At 46.4% G+C, this 21,286-nt stretch overlaps 1 protein-coding gene across 4 annotated transcripts; it reads right to left on the reverse strand.

The window, feature by feature from the left end:
• Positions 1–569: 569 nt before the first annotated feature.
• Positions 570–20,388, reverse strand: LOC8032692 (putative DENN domain-containing protein 10 B). 4 transcript variants are annotated; one of them, XM_029989106.4, is made up of 7 exons: positions 19,853–20,388; positions 13,146–13,351; positions 12,725–12,953; positions 12,559–12,670; positions 9,123–9,331; positions 5,523–5,617; positions 570–5,461 (listed from the first exon to the last, which is right to left on the reverse strand). In XM_029989106.4, the coding sequence occupies exons 1-7, from the start codon at positions 19,890–19,892 to the stop codon at positions 5,288–5,290; spliced, it is 1,065 nt and encodes a 354-aa protein (XP_029844966.2). In that variant the 5' UTR covers positions 19,893–20,388; the 3' UTR covers positions 570–5,287. The 4 variants fall into 4 exon arrangements, with proteins under 4 accessions (XP_029844966.2, XP_040354981.1, XP_040061247.1 ...); XM_040499047.2 differs by lacking the exon at positions 19,853–20,388 and adding an exon at positions 18,018–18,185; XM_040205313.3 differs by lacking the exon at positions 5,523–5,617 and having other exon boundaries at positions 19,853–20,237.
• Between the last annotated feature and the right edge of the window lie 898 nt (positions 20,389–21,286).

The raw sequence follows: 21,286 nt of genomic DNA on the forward strand, positions 1-21,286 counted from the left end.
GACCTCTTAGAACAGAGTGCCTTGGAACCCCTTAATATCTCTTACGATGAGAGGACACAGTGGCGCCATTTATTGGGTAGCAGTGTAAGCTTCGCGGTCCGGCATATTTTCTATTTCTCTGGCACATTATCCGTTCTTTCGTGAATCGAAAAACTTTTGTCAACATTATAAACGAGCCTTTCTCATAAGTATTACGCACATTTGACCTCGGAAATCCCGCAAAACCTTCGCTCTTGTCAAATGCAGTTCCAGGGTCACCGCATAGATGGCGCCAGCGTGCCAGTGTGTTCTCTCCTAAGAAATTTTAAGAGGTTTCAACAAGTCTTGTCTCTCTCGGTCGTACTCGGTTGCAAGTGTGTGAACCGGCCTTTATACTTATAAAACCCCAAGACAAGAGAAAATGAAAGAAAAAGGGACAACGCAACAACTTCTCAAAACACGGCTGCAAGATTTATTTACAGGTCTTATGATAACGTAGTTCGGTGGTACAACTTCATGATTCGAAACAAGAGGTGTCAGCCAGGTTTCTGTGACAGTGACAATGTCAGGTTCAGATCAGGAAGCACACATTCAAATTCAACAGGTTTATTCAGTACTCTTGCGTTTTGGTTGAGGTTTCCGCTTGGGACGGTTCAACAGTTCTTTTCGAAAGGAACCTTGTCATTCTGAACCTCATCCCAGACGACAAAATGTTGACCATTAAATCTGACTTGGTTAAACACAAATTACATTTTTCCTCGCTTATTTCCATTTTCTCCACTGCTGTTCGTTTTTTTTTTTTTTTTTTTTTTTCTTTCAAACTTCCTGAACAGGACGGGAAAAGTCTTCACTGGTTGCAAGATTTGTTCCCACTTGTGGCAATTTTTCAGTATTTTAGCCTCGTCTAAAGTCGATTAGCTTAAAAATGATTGGTCTTGCATTGTGGGCATTTTTCCTGCCAAGCCTATGTATCCTTTAAAATCCAGCAGAATGAACCTGGAGTGTTTCTTTGACAATTTTTCGGCTACAAAGATTTTCAAGTGATTTGTTGCTTTTGTTTTCCTCTTCTGGTATCCCAGAAATAATCAAGTTTGATCTCCTGCTGCGATTCTTGGGATCATTGATTTTAGTGGCGTTTTTACGGTCCCAGCAACATCAGATTCTGTTCCTGGCGAGCAGCAATTCCTCCATCAAGTGCTCTTAGATTCCATTTTAGTTTAATTGCTGAAAGCCTATCATTTATTTTAATCGTTCCTGTTTTAATTTCCTGAAGGTCATTTGAAATTGGTTTAAGTTAATCTAGAATCATTTTTATGGTAAGACTGGGGTTGGTTTCAATGCCTCCCCCCAACAATAACAAATTCATAAGAAACGAAAAAGCACCACAAAGCAATGGGCAGCATGCTCGTGGGCACGGCAGCACAAACCTTGTCCAATATCATCACTTGAATACATGTGCCATAGTACTTTCTCACCTGTATAGAGATGATAGGTTTGAAGCTGCTCATGTTGGTGATGCCGCCGAGCCCAATGCTGCAGTGAAGATGGGCATCCACTTTTATAGGGTGGCATTGTTAACGCTCCAAGCTTAATCCAATCAGTGGTTCTCGAAGCGCGGCCGGACAGATTGCTGAGCTTCTGTAGAACAGGTAGTGGCATCGAACCGTGGCTCGTATAAAGAAGACGAGAGGTTTGAAGGTGCTCATGTTGCTAATGCCGCCATGCCCAATGGCGGTTACGAGGAAAAAGGCAGGACAATTATGCTTCCCATAAAAAAACAATATTTATACCTGAAACAACATTCATTCACACTTCAAAAACGTCACTCTTTACAAAATTTTACTACCTCTACTGGCAATACTTATGCAAAAGACGGTACAGAGCTAACAGAGATATGAATTACTAAAATGTGTCATTCTCCCCACCTTGTTAGTCCTGCTTGTACTACAGGCCTGTCGAAACTCCCTAGTAATTAGCCAGTATAACACATCTTCAGTCAGGCAAGCAAGACCACCGAAACATGTCAAAATAAGAGACAAAAGTTGCTTAAACCTATAAATATATAAATGAAAAAAAAAAACAAAAAAAACATTGGTCCATTTTTAGTTCATCTCAACTATTCAGCTAGGCTATTGCAGATGGTAATAATCACGGTTAAAGTATAGACCTTTTCATCTCAATAGTTACCCACCCAGCAGATAGAGGGCGCTGACGCACTTGCCGCCATTGGGTGGCTTCAGTTTGGTTGGTTCGGTTTCAGCGCGCTCGCGGCTGTGTTGGTGCTGTATGTAATTTTCACTTAGTGTTTTGATACAAATGTTCGTTGTAGCATATAACCAGTACAACAGTGGTACTGGGTTACTTGAGAACTATGAAGTTGTTTCGAGTCGCAACTGCAGACTTTTTTACAAACACTATGATTTTCGGCGCCAGGTTCGGCCACGAAACGACTTAACAGTACACAAGGAGGGTTCGATCTTCTATGGCCATACCCAATGACCTGTTTTCAGGAAAAAAAAAAAAAACGAATGAAGAGACTAATGTATAGTAGAAAAGCAGATCGACACCCTGATAAGCAATGTGCTGAATTGTGAAAAACACGCGAAGTCGCAAGCTCACAGCTTACTGTTTGATTTTCGCAGACACCAAATTTTTGTGAACTTCAGAAAGTGAAAAAAAGTCTCCTATAATAACTCAAAGAATCTAAAAAATATTGTTCGGATGATCACGCGACGTAATGCGAATAAACAGCGTCGGCTGCTGCAACATTTCGATGTTGCGTCGTGATTGACTGGAAAGTCCGGTGATGTTGCGTCACATTGTGTCTCGCGTAAACCACAACCGATCGCACATAGAACAGCTAGCACTAAACACTTTCTCGTGGAGACACTGCGCTAATTGCTTGGTCGTGCCAGCGTGTCCATTCTTCGCTTGGTAACATTCTCTTCTGCGTGCCGCTTCGCGTTCAAGCACAGCATGATCTTGATGTCGAAGGCATTCCACACTAACACCTACGGTGAGACTGTTGGCGCCTACACCTCGACAACTCTCTCTCACGGGCATGCAGCGTCGTCAAGCAGCCGCTTGGACCGCCCCATTCTTGCGCGCAAAATCATAGTGCCAAGGGAACGGGCGACCAAAGGTGAAAGGGAGCAGGTGGCGAGGAGTGCGATCATATGACCCCAGCGAAATTGCAATGCGCTGAACCCGCTGCTCCTCAACCGCGACTATTATCAGGGAAAGGGCGAGGGTACCACTGCTGCACTCGCCCTCTCCCGGTGCAAAACCCGCCTGCAATAAACCCGCACAGGCGGATTTGGCGAACCTCCGTTCGTTTTCGGCAACAGAACACTCGCCCAGTATAGCTGATGCTGTAAAAGAAGTGATATTGTCTTGGGCTGCTTTCTTTAAAGAAATTAAGTGCTCGGGAAATATTTTTTGATAGTATATCCTAAGCAGGGTGGGAAATTGTTTTAACTATCGGCCCTGCAAATGTGCTCATTAACAGCATTTCATAATGCTGCCGTCAGGAAATGAACTTGTTTTACGACCATTTGCTTACGACATACTCAAGATATGAGATAAGACGGGCCCCTAAATTGTCTAACTATTGTCTTGCATAAAATTTGCAAAATTAAAGTGTGCCAGAGAAGTAACCTCTGGCAAGTTTGGCTAAGTGGAATGCTAGACAACACTTCATGAACCTGTGCAGACAAATTGCTGCCTGTTGAAAAAGATGCGCTTTGTACATTTCGGTGTCACAGCCACTTGAAGACAATTGCTATCCGGCACCGACAATGCTGCACTCTAGTGGCTTCTTTTCAACATCGCATATTGCGGGCCCTCGGCACTCGCAAGCTGCCTGTGACAGATGTTCACCAGGGTAGTCCCGATCTTGGTGTTGGAACAATTGAAATAAATGAATTGAATTGCATGCCTTAACAAAGTCGTTAAAGGACTGAATGACTGCAGACATGGGATCGTGCACGGTGTAGTTTCTTTAAATTCATAAATAAACAGATCAAGCAAATGTTTATATATTACAAAAACTATTAAGAACATCCAACACATTTTGGTGCAGCATGCAAAAACATGTTGCCTGATGCTGACATTACCATTATTCCTAGGATCAGATAAAATGCAAGTTAAACGTTCATTACCTATCTCCAGAAGTTCCCCCATGTAAGCAAAAGCAACCGTTTTCGATTTTTATCGAAGGCAAAGCACGATGCTTTCAGGAAACACACAAAGTTTCTTCTGCAGCTCACTGCTCTCAGCGAAAGGAGCAACTCTAGCCAAAGGAACAACTTTCTCACGAATATAACGTTGTGCTACTTAGTTCGAATATTCTGCCACAATCGCTGAGCAGACTTGAGTTGTCCTAAGTAATGGGCTCTCAACCTTCGTGTCCCCCCCCCCCACCCCCTACACGTATTCGGTATGTTGACAATAAAAATAGCAAAAACGTGTTACAAAATTACTGCAGTATGCACATAATGATGGCATGCAATAGTAGAGGATGATGCTTTACAACAGTGGTTCTGAAATAGGGGTCCGCGGAACCTTTGGGGTCCGCGGAACCTTTGGGGTCCGCGAAGGCATTTTAGGGGTCCGCGATGCCTTGCCTCATCAGTCAAGTCCAGCAATAAAAGTTTTTTGTTTTTTTTTTTAGATTGCGAAGAAACGTAATTTTCGGGTGACTTTTCTCGTGTGTAAGTCAAATAAGATAAATCTACTTCACACAGCTTTTGGTTATATCAATTTATAAAATCATTAAAAAAATGTATATATACCTTTCCCTTCCCCTCAACACGAACAGGGTCCTCCTCCATCTCCGCCGACCCAGAAGGGGTCCATGAAACGTCAATGGTGGAGAACCACTGCTCTACAAAGTAAGGCGGGAAATGCAGTGAACCGTGACAAAAAGCATAAATACAACGCCTTCGTCAAGGCACAAAGGAGAGAGCGGAGCGACGAGTTGAAGCCACCTTATGGCGGCCGCATCATGCAACTCCAAGATGGCAGCATTCGTGCGATGGAGGGTGAAAAGGTCTATACATTCTCGTGAAGTATAACAGGCTTCTAGCATAATAGTTGCAAACTTGACATAACTGTGAAGGAATTCCTTTTATCCTCTCTCTCCAACCTAAAACTACCTACACTGCTTACGCTAGCATGCACACTTCAGCCATATAGAACCTACAAGGCCCAACACTGTATACAAGAGCAAGCAGCACTTGAAGCAGCGAATCTTCTGCCGAGCATTTCGGACGTCACCACAGTCACTGGTCGACACTTTACGATGGGACTAGGCGTCCACCAATCCCTCGGCCACTGCCAAGTTCCAGTAAAAATTTTCAAGCGCAGGAGCAAGTTTGAGTTCCCGCAGTTTGGCGAAGCTGACCACCCGACGACCGCCGGGCCCTGCAGTCGTGGCACTCTTGAGGTTGGCCAGCAGCTCTTGCGTTTTGCCGGTTATATCCTAGAAGGTGACAGAGCGCATTTCAGGGACCCTCCAAGCAAGAAGGGGCGAGCAGACATACACGAGCAACCTCTTGATCTGTCAAGTTACTGTTATCCGCTTGCCGTACCATGAACATGGCAATCTCCTTGTGGGTTTTGCTCATCTGAAAGGCATCTGCAATACAAGCAGAAGACATCCGTCTCAGCCACACTATGGGAGCTACTGTCGAGACCGGTTATAACGAAGTCAACGGGAATCAGAAATCACTTCGCTATATCCGCTATTTCGTTATAACCGGCTTCAGTTAACGAAGTGCAAAAGGGAATGGGAAATCGTGATCACTTCGCTGTAGCCGCTATTTTGTGATAACCGACTTCGTTATAACCGGTTTCAACAGTATTCGTACCATGTCAATCCGCAACCTTGCGCCAGTTTTAAGCCCCTTGGGGACAACAGGGCCACTGATGTGAGAAAGAATGCTGCAGAAACTCTTCTGCAAGAGCGTGCTTCGAGAAAAAGCCAAAGGGCTGTTCACAAAATTAGGCCAATGAATTCCCTATTGGAGTCGCCTCTAATAGAACATGATTCCCATTGTTTGGATATTCCTTATTTACTAGTTTCAATACAAAAAAAGGTTTGCCGACAGCATGCACTTAGCAGCACAATGGACAGAAAATTGCTCTAATCTCAAGGATAGGGCACGGAAGTCTCTGCCCAACGATCACAGCAGTGTCTGACCGCCTGCGAGTACTGACTGCGATGTAACCGTTAAGCAGAGTGCCCTATCCAGACATTGATGGTTCCCTCACACTATGCTAGGCAGCACTATTTCTGGTGACAGTAGTCTGCCAACTGAGTCAATTATTCACATTCTCCATTAAGATGCCAGACATTGTCATTTTCAAAGGCATTTTTTACCCATTACCCTTTCAGGCAAACATTTTAGAAACATTTCTAAAAGATGGTTGAATATACAATACGGGATTTTCCAATCATTGCCCCTTATGGAGAAACCAAGCACAAGACAAGGCTCCAATAATGTCAAAACCCAAAAAAGCATGCTGCGCAGACACTGGGCTTGCCATTCACATACTCAAAATCCTAGAGCAGGTCGGTTTTCTGGGTCCAAACGTCAGGGGTGCCTCATTGTAGTTCCTAATCATTGGCTTCACAGCACAAGCCGATGGGCTGGCAAAGTAGATATGTGAACTTTGTTCGTGAGACCAAGTCCTCTAAACTTTTCAGCGAGTTTTGTTTGTGACCACGCCACAGCACTGGTGTTGACAAGAGGACTGCAAATCTAGCCACCACCGCTGGGAGTCTAGCAACCAGGAAGTGTCACCCAAATTTTCAGCTTGCTCTGAATGGACCTTTTTCCAGTAAGGAATGCCCCATGACGGTTTCGCCGCCTACTACAAATGGAAGGCAACTGGACTCGCCTTCTCCCATAGGAACAGATTAGTGTCGCAAGAAAACAGTGCCCCCCAAAAATGGCGAAAGGGCGGTCAAGGTCAAGTGGAAAGGGTGTGCACGTGCGCAGAATCTTACTGGAAAAAGGTCCATTAGCTACAACCTAGATTGTGGCAACAAGTCATCGCACTAACAGAGTTTCTCATTAACGCGTCTTTGGCTCTACAGACTCAATTAGCTACTCAAACATCCTTATCTGCAACAACCTCCTAAAATGATGCCATTTTTCATTTTTTTTGCTTGTCACAAAATTACTTTTCGATCGACCACCAAAATTAAACGCCGCGAGTCTCGCACAGGTACTGCAATTTGTGTGCTGAATTCCCCCAACCCTTTTTTTGTTTGAGAAAGCATTGTCTTGCCCGAAAACAAACTGAAAAAGATTAGTTGCCACTTTGTTGTTAGAAATCGATAAAGAATGACCGGTGCTTGCATACAGTTATCAATATGCCTTTTTATCAATGCTGCGCCATCTAGCAGCACCCATTCCAAACTATGCGCGACTGCTGGGCGTTGTCACGTGCGCCGCTACCGGCGGGGCCTCGGCTGCCATTATGAGATGCACGGTGGTGCAGGCCAGTATGCAGTAGCACTCCCAACGCGCCTCTCAAGGTGCCTTTTTAATTACAGCACTGTGCAAGCAGAAAAACGTCAAGGATAACCTCGGAAACAAGATAACAATTTCCTGTTTGGCTGCAAAAAATACAGCTGTCGACAAAAAATGCATCAATAGTAAACCACGGTCTGTTAAGTGAGAGATAAACTCAAGTCATAGATAAGGATATGCGCGCATGCATGAAAATCCGTTATGAGAGCTCGCGCAATAAAAAGAACCATCATATCAACAAGCACATGCACGTAGCTTTCCCTAAGGAGACTATTCGGGTGTTGTGTACGAGCGACTCTGGAATTTGGGTACTCTCTTCTTCCAAATGTACCTTTTTCTTTCCTTCCAGAGCAATTCCATTGGTCGAAGCAATTGGGTAATTGCTATGAAACAGGGAGAAGAACACTTAATAAAATGTACAAGGATAGGCTTGAAGCAGTTCAGGCAGACTGGCTACCCTTCGAATGTTACTAGTTGCAGCCGCTTCTTGATGCAACAAGCTGTTCCCTATTTTTTTGCTTTTAACGTTGACAAAGGGTCTCTGAGGGGAGGGAGCCACGTGTCATAGGCTGCCGATGAAGCAAATGTTTTCTACTGCTGATGACAAAGACGCGGTAAGGAACGCAACCGTCGATGTGGACGTCACGATGTCGGCAGCGATGGTGCGACAGCCAAGACAATCGCCGATGTAAACTGCATTGCCAACCAAGACGCGACAAAAGACTTGGTTGCCAATAAAAACAGGACAACCAACTTAATCATCGATGTAAGAACGAACCCCCGAAGAAAATGTCGCTGTTTCGCACAAAGACTCGTCCACGGAACTTTTGTTCACAACTTGAACTGCATTCTTGATTTTGGTTGCTCGTCGTGCGGGCGGCGCAGAATGTCAACTAAACTCCTGGTCCACGATAGCGAATTGGGACCGGCAGTGCTGGTGCTCGCGATCGTGGGGGTATACATCTTAATGGCAGCGCCTTGCCCAATCATAGTGGCCAGCCGCACTCTCGGAACACCGGATGGATGGATCAGCGGTTCCCTTTATAACGGGCAGTAGCTTGCACCACCTAGCCTGGAAACCAAAAGTATGATTCCTCCCCTTGACCTTCTGAGCCAATTTCCTTCCCCCTTTGCATATTTGCAACTATCACCAGGCGGTGTGGGATATTGCCAGGATGACCTTTGGAAGTCTGCCTCGACTCCCTCCTCCCCCCGGTGAGGGAATCGAGGCAGCATCGCAGGGTTGCCAAGAGCAATTTCAAAAAAGGGTCAATTACAGGTGTAACAAGGTGTCAGCATACAAGAAATTGTTTCTACGAAATTATTGTCACCGCGAATTTTGATGGCCTCCGTCAAAGTGGAGAGGCCAAACAAGAATGCCCCCTATGGACAGTGGTGCATCTGGCGGCATCCTCATAGCCAACTTGGGTGCAAGTTCTGTAACCAAAAGGGTATTGAAGGACTCTGCTCTATGCAAAAAAATTACAGCAGGTGAAATGACAGAACAAGAATAACTACAACTGCTCAGCTCAGCCGTGAACTTTTCTTTTCGCAAGCCCCATTCCTAGTCTTCTGAAATGAACACAGAAATGTGCAAATTACCTTTAGAGTGAGGTGCCACTGTGACTTCGATGGCAGCAAGGTTGACAAAAACGTCGTAAAGCTCGAGGCGACTTTCGACAGTGGCATCCCGAAATCCGGCAAGGTAGTGGGTCATGCTTGAAAGCTCGGCCACCTCTGCAGGACTCAGCTCCATGAACGGATAGAAGTGCTCCCACCCTGGCCGGTGTTGACTCAAAGCTGTCAAGGCCCTACGAGAGGTGGCAGAAAGTTGTGGATCTGACATCAAGTGAGCTTGGCAATGGCCTTGAGAATCGCATGCAATGACAGAGTATTTCACAGCTCCGAAGAAGAAAATAAATGGTGCTGTGGAGAATTTGGCACAGCTCCGATTTCCTTCAACTCTATAGAAGTTCCCACAGAAGTTTGCCAATTAATTCAAACAAGTATCAGCACTGCTTGCTAGGGATGATGAAGAGAAAATAAATAAATAAAATAAATAAATGCATTTACTGCAGTTTGAAAGATAATACTTATAAATGGTTGGAAAAAGCTGTCATCGTGCAGCTTCGTCCATACATACTATATTTTCTTGCATATTACCCAAATCAAAACTTGTATAAAATTTAAGGCAAAGTAAAGGTCAAATGAACAAAAAGTAAGGGTGCAAACGAGCTGGTGTACATTGCACATGGTTGAAAAAACCCCGAGACTGCGGGTAAACGACACACAACAACATAAAAGGACACAGGACAGCACTTGTCCTGTGTCCTTTTATTACTTTGTGACTTCATCGTATGCAAGCTATGTTCCATTTTTCTGAGTTATATGCGAATTTCGGCGGGCAGCGATGCGTGCAAAGTAGTAGGGATAGATTCCCCAGTCCCTCTTCTCTGGTCTCTCGTAGGGACTTTCTTCTTTCCACCTTCTCCTTACTTCTTTTTTTCGGGTAGCCATCTTTGCATTATTTTTGCGGGCTGAGCAGCTAAGCTGAACAGTTGAATGCCGCTCCGCGCTGGTTGTCATCAGATCCGTTGCCAAGAAGATCTGAAACCAGCAGCGGGAGCGACACACGTCAAGGTGCTTTTGTGCAAGCCGTATGCCGGAATGAGTATCGCATGAAACATTCTCGCCTGTGTCGGGGTACTTTACAGCCGTGTACTGAGAGTTGATCATCCTTCCGCATTTGAAACAGTTTGACGAGTGTCAATCGCAGACTTGAGTTGGCTCTGTACCACTACGACCTCCGCTTAAAGAGGACTGCTAATAAAATCGGGCAAAATAATGCATATTCTAGCACTAGTCAACATTTGACACAGTCACATTTGTTGTTCACAATGGCTTGAGTGAAGTTTTTTTATTTATTTTATAAACACTTGAGTAGGGCGGTCGAACCAATTAGCTTCGGACAGCAAAAGCTGTCGCAGCAAGCTCGAGCTACTCTTGGCGTTCCAATCAAGCGGCCGATCTATCGAAAGCGAGAAGTGACTCATCAAAACAAAGTTCAAGTTTGAGTTTAGACATGCTTTTCAACACACTGCTGTTTGTGTCTCTGCCATTGCCTGGTGTGTTTGTCAAATGGATGGCGTGCAATTTTCCCTCACAGAAGAGGTGGTGCAAAAGTCCTTACCTATTTCGCAGAGAAATGTTAAATAGTGTTGGGGGAAAAATTAGTAAAACTATAAAAAATATAAATTTTGAGGGGAGGTGCATAAATATACCACTGAGGGAGATTGTGCAAAACCAAAAATTAATTTGAAAAAAAAAATCTTATATAAAATTACCCCCTTTCTCTATCTGCACAAGTGGATGAGTGGTTGAACGCTTTGCATTCTTCTCAAACGGTGAAAAAATATATGGGTACAAATTTTCTCCAGGTAACTTCTTGTTGCCTTATTATGAACTTTCAATTTTATGATACAATTCTGTACTTCATGCACCATTGCATCTTCAAGCAACTTACTTTATTTCATGATGGATAGTGTATTTGTGTATTTTATATGCCTCTCATTGCACCTTGACAATGTTTGATTTGGAGATTGAGGATTTGTTCTAATTTTCATTTTAGCACAATCTTCATGAACAGTAGTTTCTCGCCGCCTGGCGTACACAAATGTGGTTCATTCATTCTATACGCCATTTCGATGTTTATGAGAATCAGTCAACACATGCTAGGTCACAGCCCAGCATGCGCATGCTTGTTGTTTCGGAAGGCGAGCAAAGTATGCGCCGCACGCACAAATGCTGAAAATGGCACCAACCAGAGGTGCTTCCAGGACCGAGGAGTAGATGCATGCAACAAGAGTAGTTACACGTGCAGGCGTCTGCAGCAGTAACTTTTCTAAAGTAAATCTAAAACAAGTGGCAGTTTTATTCAGGTAAGATGAGCATCTGCAGCACCTGTACCCCTATACCAAGCATTCTGCATGGTGCTTGAGTAATTTGTAAAAAAATGTATTGCAAAACCCTTCAACCTTTTTTAATGCGAAAGCATTCACTATCTCATGGAGCGCAGCTGGTGTTGTCTGTAGCCGCGAAAAACGGCACGTCAATTCCGGCTGAGTGAGACATGCAATACATTCCCATTGGTTGCAATGTATCATAGTTCCAAGGGACGCCACCCCACAAAGAAGCCCTCTTCATGGCGCTGTGGCCTGCATGCCGGAAAAAGGGAGACGGGGGCGCGCGTGAGGCCGCCCCTTTCTTCCCCCTTTCAGGTCACGTGTCAGGCGTGGCTGGAGGCCCGGAGGGGGGAGGGGGAGAGTGGGAAGTTCCCACTCCCTCTCCCTCTCCCTGTGCACTACTGTATCGCATGTTTTACGCTCTGCTTTCAGCCATGTCGCGCCGCCCGGCCAGCCTCTGCGGAGGACAGCGAGGCACGCTGCATGTAGTAATGCGCTGCGTGTATGAATGTTTTGTATTTCTACACGTAAGCAGTCTTTAATGTCCTCCTGTTTGTCAGCATAATTGCTTGCTGGTGATAGAAGGAGAGCGGATTTACACCAGCGATTGCATGAAACTAGCGAGCCACGGTTTGAGTGTACCAAGATGGACAAGCGGTTTTCTTAAAATCAAAATTGCTTGTTTTTCCTTATAGTTCAGCAGATAGGCCAAGGTCATACTTTATTATCAACTTCAGTTGGTACAGACGACCGTTTGCTCGTTATTAGATGCACACAAGGTGGGCGCGAGGGTACCCGATTGCCAACTGTGCCCTTTGCCTCCCGCCGGCAACATCACGTTCGGCCAGCAGGGAACTGGGGAAAAAGTAGGGAGAACTAAGTTTTGGTAGCAAACAAATTATGACTTTTTAAATTAACTTGAGCAAATCAGGGGGAACGAGATAGCGTTTCGGAATCGGGAAGCCATCACCATTCAGATGAGGCCTTTGGATTACATAGCTCAGTGGTGGAGCTCCCCTTTAATGATTAACTATGGAGGTATGCAGGCTCTGCAAGGTGCAAAAAGAACAACCTACCTGATATAATTGAGCAAAACATTCAGTTTATGGTGGTACACAATCACCCGCTTCTTCAACATGATGGCTGTGTAAATGATGATGGCTTCTAGTCCAAACATCTTTATTATATCTGAAAGAAAGGAAAGAGTTTTGTACCTTGCCTTCGGGTTGGTTTTGCTCGTACCTTTGATGGGCACCTGAGTCAAGCTGCGCCTGCGCTCAAAGTCCTTGAGAAGGAAAGTGCCGTTCTCCTCGGTTGTGCACGACCCTTTTACAGAGACGGACAGGAAGAGGCGCAGCAGGGCCGTTGGGTCTCCCGTCTTGCAGTACACCTTGCTCAGTATCCTCGCCAGGGTTTCATACTTGTCGGGGCTGAAGTCTCTGGTGTGCAACACCAGCACAAATAGTCGAACCTGTATGGAAGACATTGTAGTAGCCGAGACACCTGCCTCCCCCTAGACATGCATGAATAACCTTTCGGACAAACCTCCCCCTCCCCCCCCCCCCCCCCCCCCCCCCTTCCCCCAAGCATTGGAGGATTTCACCGCCCCCAAACAATGGCTACATGATGGCATGCGAAAACACGTGCACGCAGGCCAACTCACTCGGCTCAAATTGTCGCTGTCGAAGACCTCTGTCTGGTACATGTAGAACCAATCTTTGTGGTGGTGACAATACCGAAACCATACTGGCTGCTCGCTCGACAGGCTATCATTTTCCAGGTCGCACTTGGGCAAAAGCAGAGAGCGCTCCTCTGGCGTGAAGCACGGGTAGGACCATGTCCACAGGACATCGCTGTTGGTGTCTTTCTCTGAAAGACGTAAAGATGTGGTGAGTGTCTCACAACACAAGCCTTCTTGGCCGTCAAAGGCCCTCCAATACAGATGGCACCAGTGGTCTTTTCACCGCGAAATCAGAAGTGGAGATCACCTGGGCTGAGGGTGCCACACGGGGTATTAATGTCGCTGGCTTGCAATAAGGCGGAGCCTCCTCCACGGGTAGGGCTTGGGGAGCTCTCTGAATGGAGTGACGGTGCGCAGGGGGAGCGAGTCTATGCTGAGCGGGAAACTGTCGCTTCGGACATTGGCATGCTGCGAGCCCTTTTTGGAAACCGAGCTAAACGAAACAGTCGACAAGCTAGGCTGCCAAACGGACCGCGGTTTGCGCAGTCATCCCTCACTTCGTTTGGGGAAACTTTCATATACATAGCTTGCATATGATGTCATTCACGGTACCCAGCAATGGTGACATTTGCAAGCTTGTATAATCTCAGGCCCGAGCTTGCACCAAGTGTGATAATCAGCGAGTTCCCGGGGAAGCAGGGCATTGACAAGTACACGCAAGCTTGCCCAGTGTTACTGTGTTTTAATATTGTGCGATATGCTCTTTATATACCAGGTGCGCAGGAATGCCCTATCACACCCTTCCCCCCTAACAAAAACTAGCTGAGGTTCTGCCAATCTTCACGGTGAAAAGGGCACAGGAGGCTTTTGTGCTCGATTGCTTCTTCTCGGTAGCAGAGTGCCAGGAACAGGCCGAGTATCTTCTTGCTGATATCCAGCTGCTACGGTTTGAGGCACCACTTGGGCAGGAGCATCTTGTGGTACAGCCTCAGCGAGAGCGGGCACAGTCTGATCAGGAGGAGCGGCCTGATCCACTGGCTCAGGTTGCGGCACCAATGATGCCCCAGCTTGGGCTAGGTCAGGACACAGATGTCCTTCGTGACACCTCCAACACCGACCATCTGGCAAAGCGACATCTGTGATCACAGTTGAAGGTACCCATGGTGGTCCTTGTCGAAAATTTATCGCATAAACGGCATCACCCGGCTGGACAGTTGATATCACTCAAGCACTCTTGTTGTATGCCATCTTCTGCCTGAACTGCTTTTCTGATATGGTTGACTTCAGGTCCGGGTGAAGCAGAATCAAAGACGATGATAATGTTTGCGGGTTTTATGGCACAAGAGCTCCAACGGCCATTCTGCACCAAACTAGGTAAGCTAAAAAAACATTAGTAAAAGTACACTAAGATTAGATTAGAACTTGGCTATAGTTTGTGTGAAATACCTGTAGTTTCGAGAAAAGCTAAAAGACGATCCAATGGTATGAGGGGTTGCTTCCCCAGAACCAAGATAGGGTGAAATGGGATGCTGTACTTGAAAAACTCGGGGGAAATAAGACATATTATTGTAGAAGGTCACGGAAAAGAAAGAGCACATGCAGAACAGATAAAGTTTCTCCACAGTGCTCGCACACCGGTGGTTCCTCACCTATAAGCAGGTAATAATGAGTAAGGAATGTGTGGCCAATTCTCAAGCAGCACAAGAGGACTTTGTGGAAACGATTTTTATTATAAGAAGTTTCCCAGGCACCAAGTTCTGGTTTGATGGCATGAAGCTTGCTATTATTGGCTAAGTCCCATTCAGACTGCCATAGTCGTGAAAGTGAAAATCGTATGGACATCTTAAGGTCTTGGTAAGGTACACAGACATTCGATGGTTAAAGGTTCTGTGAAGAGGCGGCTAGTCTATCTGCAGCCTCATTGCCTGCAATGCCCACATGGCTCGGGATCCAACAAAACTTAATGTCATTACCACCCACAAGTCCCTGTTGAACCTTGGCCCATACGAGTTGAGTCAACTTATTCATGGCTGGTGTAACAGAGCATACTGCAGTAAGAACACTTTGAGAGTCTACAAAAAGAATGGCTTTAATCACTTTGCTCCTGATTATATAGTCAAGTGCTGCCAGAACACCACACAATTCAGCAGTAAAAATGCTGGCGGCATTGTTAAGCCGAGTACCAGGGGTAAACAAATTTGAATAAATGGCGGAGCCGACATACATTGAGGAATTAGCACCGTCGGTGTAAAACTGGCAGTAATGCTTGTATTTTTCTTGCAGAGCTCAGAATTCCTGTTGTAGAATGAGTGAGGGGACATTATTTTTATTAAATTTTGTAGAATATTAATCACAAGCTAAGGGTTTGATGTCCCATGGGGCCGTATGACATGCACTTTCTAGAAAATAGACACCCTCACGAGGCAGGTTCAGGGAGAGACGGAGGTTCTCAAAAACAAAGACTCAAGAGTCGAACCATAGTTGGTTTATGGTCAAAGGTATGACGAAACTTAGATTCTCGAATACAACTGTGGGCTGGATGACTGGGATCCGATAAAACATTGTAAGTGTACACAAGATATAAGAACTTCCGCCTTTTCTCACAAGGTCGGGGAATATTCTAATTTTTGCCTCACGATTACACGGCGGAATCGCAATATTTCGAAGGAAAGAGGTGTGTTTTTTGTCTTTTGTGACAAGATGAACAATGTAAAAAGTAGAAGATGCCAATTGTTTCAACGTTAAAATCGTTGCACAGCTCCTTTAAGTCCTTGCAATAGGTTCTCCCTCTCACATTGGAAGATCAATGGTGCAGAGGTCACACCGAACAGCAGGTGAGTGTACTGGTACAGACCTCATAGAGTGTTGACGACAACCAGTTTGGACGACTTCTCATCAAGTTCAACTTGCTGACTGTCTCGCCTCCACACAACTTAGCAAACAGGGTCCTCCACTCGCAGGATGAGGTACTTTGCAAGTACAGTCACAGGATTAAAGGGTGACTTTGAAGTCTCCACAGACACAAACCTGCCCATTCTGTTTCAGAACCGGTACAATAGGGGCAGCCCATTCCAAAGTCTTCACTGGATGTAGGACTCCCTCCCGTTCCATGCATTGCAACTCCTCGTTGACTCTGACAAGCATCGCAAATGGAACTGCACGAGGCTTGAAAAACCTTGGTTTGGCATTGTCCTGAAGATTTATCTTTGCAGCAACCCCCTTGAAAGTGCCTAGATCTTCATCAAAAATACTGGAGCATTCAGCAACAAGGTCCGCAACAGAAGTCACCCGTTGACATCCTTTGCCTTGGATAGATTGATGCTGAGGCCCTTCATCCAGCCACGTTTTAGTAGAGATGCGCAGGGAACAGGGACGACATACAGGATGTCCTGACATTCGCGGTTTACAAGTCTCACCGTTGCAATAATGCATCCCTAAACTGGGGAAAGTTTATCTGAATAGCTTTTCAGCATGACGCGTGATGGGCCCAACTGCCTTGGTGGAAATCCGCGTTGAAATGTTTCCTCAGACACAAAAGACATGTAGCTCCCGTGTCGAGTTCCATCAGCAATGGAGTCCCGTTCACTGTAACTTCCACTCAGAAAGGTTGGCCGTAGACTGCAGACGATGTTGTTTCCCACATGTCGTACACTTCTGGCAGTGAAACATTTTGAGACTGGCCCGCTTTATCCAAGATTTTGGCATTCTAGTGGACGTCGTTGGGCCGCCACCGGTCACATCTGATGTCTTCCTCTTGCATACTCGTGCCAGATGCCTTTACCCGACACTTGTGACAAGTGGTACTTGCATGACGGCACTATGTGGCGTAATGCTAGCCTCCACAACGAAAACACAAAATGGTGCCAGTCTTCCGCTTTGGCTGCGTAGCTGCATTGTGTGAGATGGCATTAGTCGACATGAGGTTTGGCTGGATAATTGGTGACAGCATCTGCAAATCTTTCTTCGGTGCTTCCATTGCAATGATCGTCTTTTTCACAAAGTCGAGGGTCAAATCTGGAATTTCTAATAGTCGCCAATGCATCATCTCATCATTAATACCTCCGCAATGCAGTCTCACAGCATTCTCTCTCGGAACGCGCCTAATCCGGAATCTTCCGCAAGCTCGTTCAGACAAGCAAAGAAATGCTTGCACTGCTTCACAGGCATGAAGCGTTCGTGAATTAAACTTAAAACTTGCAGCGACTTCAGACGGCTTCAGTGAGAAATGCTTACCATCACCTCGAAAATGGTTTCTAGGCTGGCCTCTGACGGTTTGACAGGAGCCAGCAGATTTCGAAGCAAAGGATATGTGGCCGGGCCAAAACACGTAAATAAAATGGCTCGCCTTTTCTCAACCTTGACAATGAAGTACTGTTCAACCCACTCCCAGTACTCGCTTCAGTTTGTTTTAGCGTCAAAGAGCTCTAGCTTGCCGACCCCCATCATTCCAGAACAAGTGCATGGTCCGACGGCAGCAGTTCAACACTACAGTGCTATCCACTTATAACGATAACGAGAAAACCCGAAATTTCAATCGTTATAACCGATTATCGTTGTATCTAAATTAGGATCTGATCGTTTCACACTACAAACTCTAAAAACTGATCGTAATAAGAAATACATCGTTCTATGTGGTATTGTTATAAGTGGATCGCACTGTATAGAAAGTTACAGCTCAAGAAGGTAGGGCGAGGGAAAGGAAGGCTGGGGAGGAAGAAGCAGATGGAACGCTGGAGAGGAGAGGTCAAAACCTCCTCCTCTCTCCAGCGCTTCATCTGCTTCCTCCTCCTCAGCCTTCCTTTCCCTTGCCCTACCTTTCTGAGTTTCAACGGACTATAGCTTCGTTATATTTACCTGCACAGGTGTAGAAAAGTGTAGGTCACTGTACTGTCGGCCACAAAAGTTAACGGACCATGCGAGTTGTGGTCGAGCTGCATCACTGCGCTACCTTGCTGCGCGGTGCCTGTTGTTGAGACCCATAATGCGCGCGTGCCCATCCTTTGGTGCTGGCAAGCATGTCAACTCTCCTGCTTCCGGCCGATGCCTTCTCGTTCTCACAGATACGGGGTCGGGCAACGCTTCGGTAGCCGCTGTTGGTCACCGCAGCTGTATCTTGGTGGCGCCATGACTGGCACAAGCTGGGATATCAACTCTATCTTGCACCGCCTGGCATGGAATTGTTTTTCCCAGCTCAACGGCCAGGAAGACGGCGATTTTCCTTGTTTTTCTCTTTTGTTTTGATCTTGAAAGCTTAAGTTATTTTAATATTTTATTTATTAACCTGCACAATATATAACAAATTACGCGTTCTCGTTTAACTGTTGTCACTGACTGGTCGACAGGGTAGCAAGTGCAGAGAAATTTAAAAGGCTTCTGAAACAAACAAAATAAGGAAAAGGCAGAATGGCTAAAAAATGGTCCGAGTGCAGGCGAGCTGGTGTAAGTTGAACATGATTGTAAGCCTCAGACTGGGGCAGAAAAGAGAACACAAAAAAAGGTAGAAAAAGAGGAGACGTTGCCTCCTCTTTTTCTTCCTTCTGTTGCGTTCTCTTTTCTGCCCCAGTCTCAGGTTTACAATCATGCAGAATGGCTGTTTGCCTGGCCACTGAGCTGGGAGAAATAATCCCATGCCGAATGGTGGGAGGGAGAGTTGATATCTTGGCTTCTGCCACTCACTGCGCCACCGAGATACAAGTGCGGCACGACTGCCAACAGTGGCTATCCAAGCGGCAACCTGCGTCGTATTCGTGAGATTAAGGTGTCGGCTGGAAGCGGGAGAGTTGACATGCCTGCAGGTACCAAAGGACGCACATGCACACACTGCAGGACTCCACCACAGGCACCGCGCCTGCAAGGTAGTGCAGTAATGCAGCTCGGTCATGGCTCGCGTGGTCCTTAAACTTTCGTGGCCGACTGTGCGAAGTGTCCCCGAAAAAAATTTACAGGGTTTTTTTCACCACAAAAATAAACTATGCATTGCCAAACGCTCATTCTCCACCCAAAGGTAGCGCTCGAGGTCCGAACCAGATGTTTCAGCACAAACCTTTGAAACTTTGGCATCTGGTTCGGACTTCTAGCGCTACCTTTTGGCGAAGAATGAGCGTTTGGCAATGCATAGTTTATTTTTTTGCGATAAAAAAAAAAAAAAGTGTAAATTTTTTTTCGGGGACACCCTGGACTTCCAATCGTATCTTAGTACACATATCGGAGATATGTGTACTAAGATATGATTGGAAGTACACCAGCCTACACTTTTCTGCACCGGTGCAGGTAAATCGAACGAAGCTACTATCCCATCCTCGTCGCCACTGTGATAATCAGGGAGTTCCCGGGATAGCGGGGTACTGACAAGTAAACACAAGCTTGCCAAGTGTTACTGTGTTTTAATCTCGTGCGATACGCTTTTTATATACCGGGTATTCAGGGGCACCATCTGGCTATCTATCGCACCAAGTATCGTAGGAAACGCCAAGTGTTCACAGCATGCCGGCGGCCGAAACGACCGTTTCCCGCTCAGCGTCGACCGCCGCTCCCTCGGCGCACCGCCGCTCCGTTGAGAGAGTTCCCAAAGAGCCGCCCAAGGAGGAGGCTCCGCCTTATTACACGCCAGCGACATCAATACTCCACGCGGACGCACTTTCAGTCGAATCCACTGAGCACGCGAATATGAGAAGCAGGTTTTGACTTACCTATGAGACCGATCGCTTTCAAATCGTCAACAGCAGCCATGGTACATGATGGGCGTGTACTCCACAGTGGTGCCACCGTCGGTGCCGAGTTACGGGCCTGTGGTGCGGGCCGTACGGGCGGTACAGGCGACTTGCCTTTCTACGAACCTGCCCACAGAATTTGCCTCGCTCTGCCGTTGGGGGCGCTCGGTAAAGTTTTTCTACGCGTTCACAGGTACACAGCCTGTCCAGCGCACGGTGGCACAGTCCGCGGCTGGCCGTAGCATGGCGCCAGCAAGCTGCAGTGGCTGCCGTCATCCGTAGCTACGCTACTAGTAGCTACGACCCATCGCTCTCACGTTTGCTTGGAACGAAAAATCGCGTTTCTCAAGCACGGAAGCTCAAGGGAAATTTTTAGTTCCGACTGCTCTCATATGAAATAAGGCGCGGTCTCGGATCACCCAATGTGGGATCACCCATACCCTCCATACCTTACGTCAGGACGCAGCAGACGTTAAGAGCTATCCTAGCCAATCCCGCTCTGCAGACGCAGCCCCGTGATACGCTTTCCGCGCGTCAATGTTTCACCTTTTTAAGGTCACGTGACATTCACACGGCCTTGGATTGGCTTCGATGGCTCGCAGCGCTTGCGCAGCATTTTTATGACAATTGCTGGATCGCGCTTCGTCACTGCAGCGCCAGTGCAGCCACCGGTCGGCCATCTTGCATGTGGTCGAATCCCATTTCCGCTAGCGTTGCAGAGCCTGGCGGCAGCGTTCGAAAGAGACATTTTCTACTTGTTCATCGTCATTCGCGGAATACGTTTTGTAAAACCATGTGTAAGCGGTGAGACTTGCCGTTGAAAAGACGTGAAAAGTTTTACAAAAGCACAGAGTCGCAAAAAAAAAAAAAAGGCATAACTTGTCGAAAGCAAGTTTTGCCGGTTCTCTCGGCGTAGTCAAAGGTTCCTTGGCATGCCGAAGTGCTGCGTCTCTCTGACTTCGCACGCTTGGATACCGATCAAGAATCGACGCCGTGTGGATGTGTTTTGCGAGTGCAATGTGTACGATGTTCAGAGGTTTGCCTACCCTCCTGTTTTTTTTTTTTTTTTTTTTTACGAGCAAGGCTGGCCCCCTGCCTTTTTAATGTGAAAGCATTCACTGAGGGGTCTCATGGAGCGAGCCGACGTCATCAGTTTGAAGCACGCCAAACAGCACCTTAAATCCTTTCTCCAAGTGAAGCCAGCTCCCAGCTATGAATAAACGCAAAAAGCCTAGACAACGGCACCTAGTTTCCGCGATCCCAAAGGAGCGGAGTAAAGCTGATGGATTTTGGCTTCAATCCCATTGGCTGGCGTGCGTTGACAAGGCTCCCATTGGCCGCTGCACGCATCAGTTTCAACTACCGCCACCCCACGGCGCTGCGTGTCCGTGCCGCATGTCGCGGAGTTGAGTG

Source organism: Ixodes scapularis, unplaced genomic scaffold (assembly GCF_016920785.2).
Source record: "Ixodes scapularis isolate PalLabHiFi unplaced genomic scaffold, ASM1692078v2 PGA_scaffold9__187_contigs__length_104089568, whole genome shotgun sequence".
Taxonomy (NCBI): Eukaryota; Metazoa; Arthropoda; class Arachnida; order Ixodida; family Ixodidae; genus Ixodes; species Ixodes scapularis.

What these genes read in the sequence shown, in the direction of transcription:
- LOC8032692 (XM_040499046.2), bottom strand. Translation starts at nt 19,892, where the DNA reads ATGGCTGCTGTTGACGATTTGAAAGCGATCGGTCTCATAG. An exon ending in ACAGCGACAATTTGAGCCGA is followed by an intron (nt 12,954 to 13,145) that starts GTGAGTTGGCCT and finishes TCTTCCATACAG; the next exon opens with GTTCGACTATTTGTGCTGGT. An exon ending in CAGATCAAGAGGTTGCTCGT is followed by an intron (nt 5,462 to 5,522) that starts GTATGTCTGCTC and finishes GTCACCTTCTAG; the next exon opens with GATATAACCGGCAAAACGCA.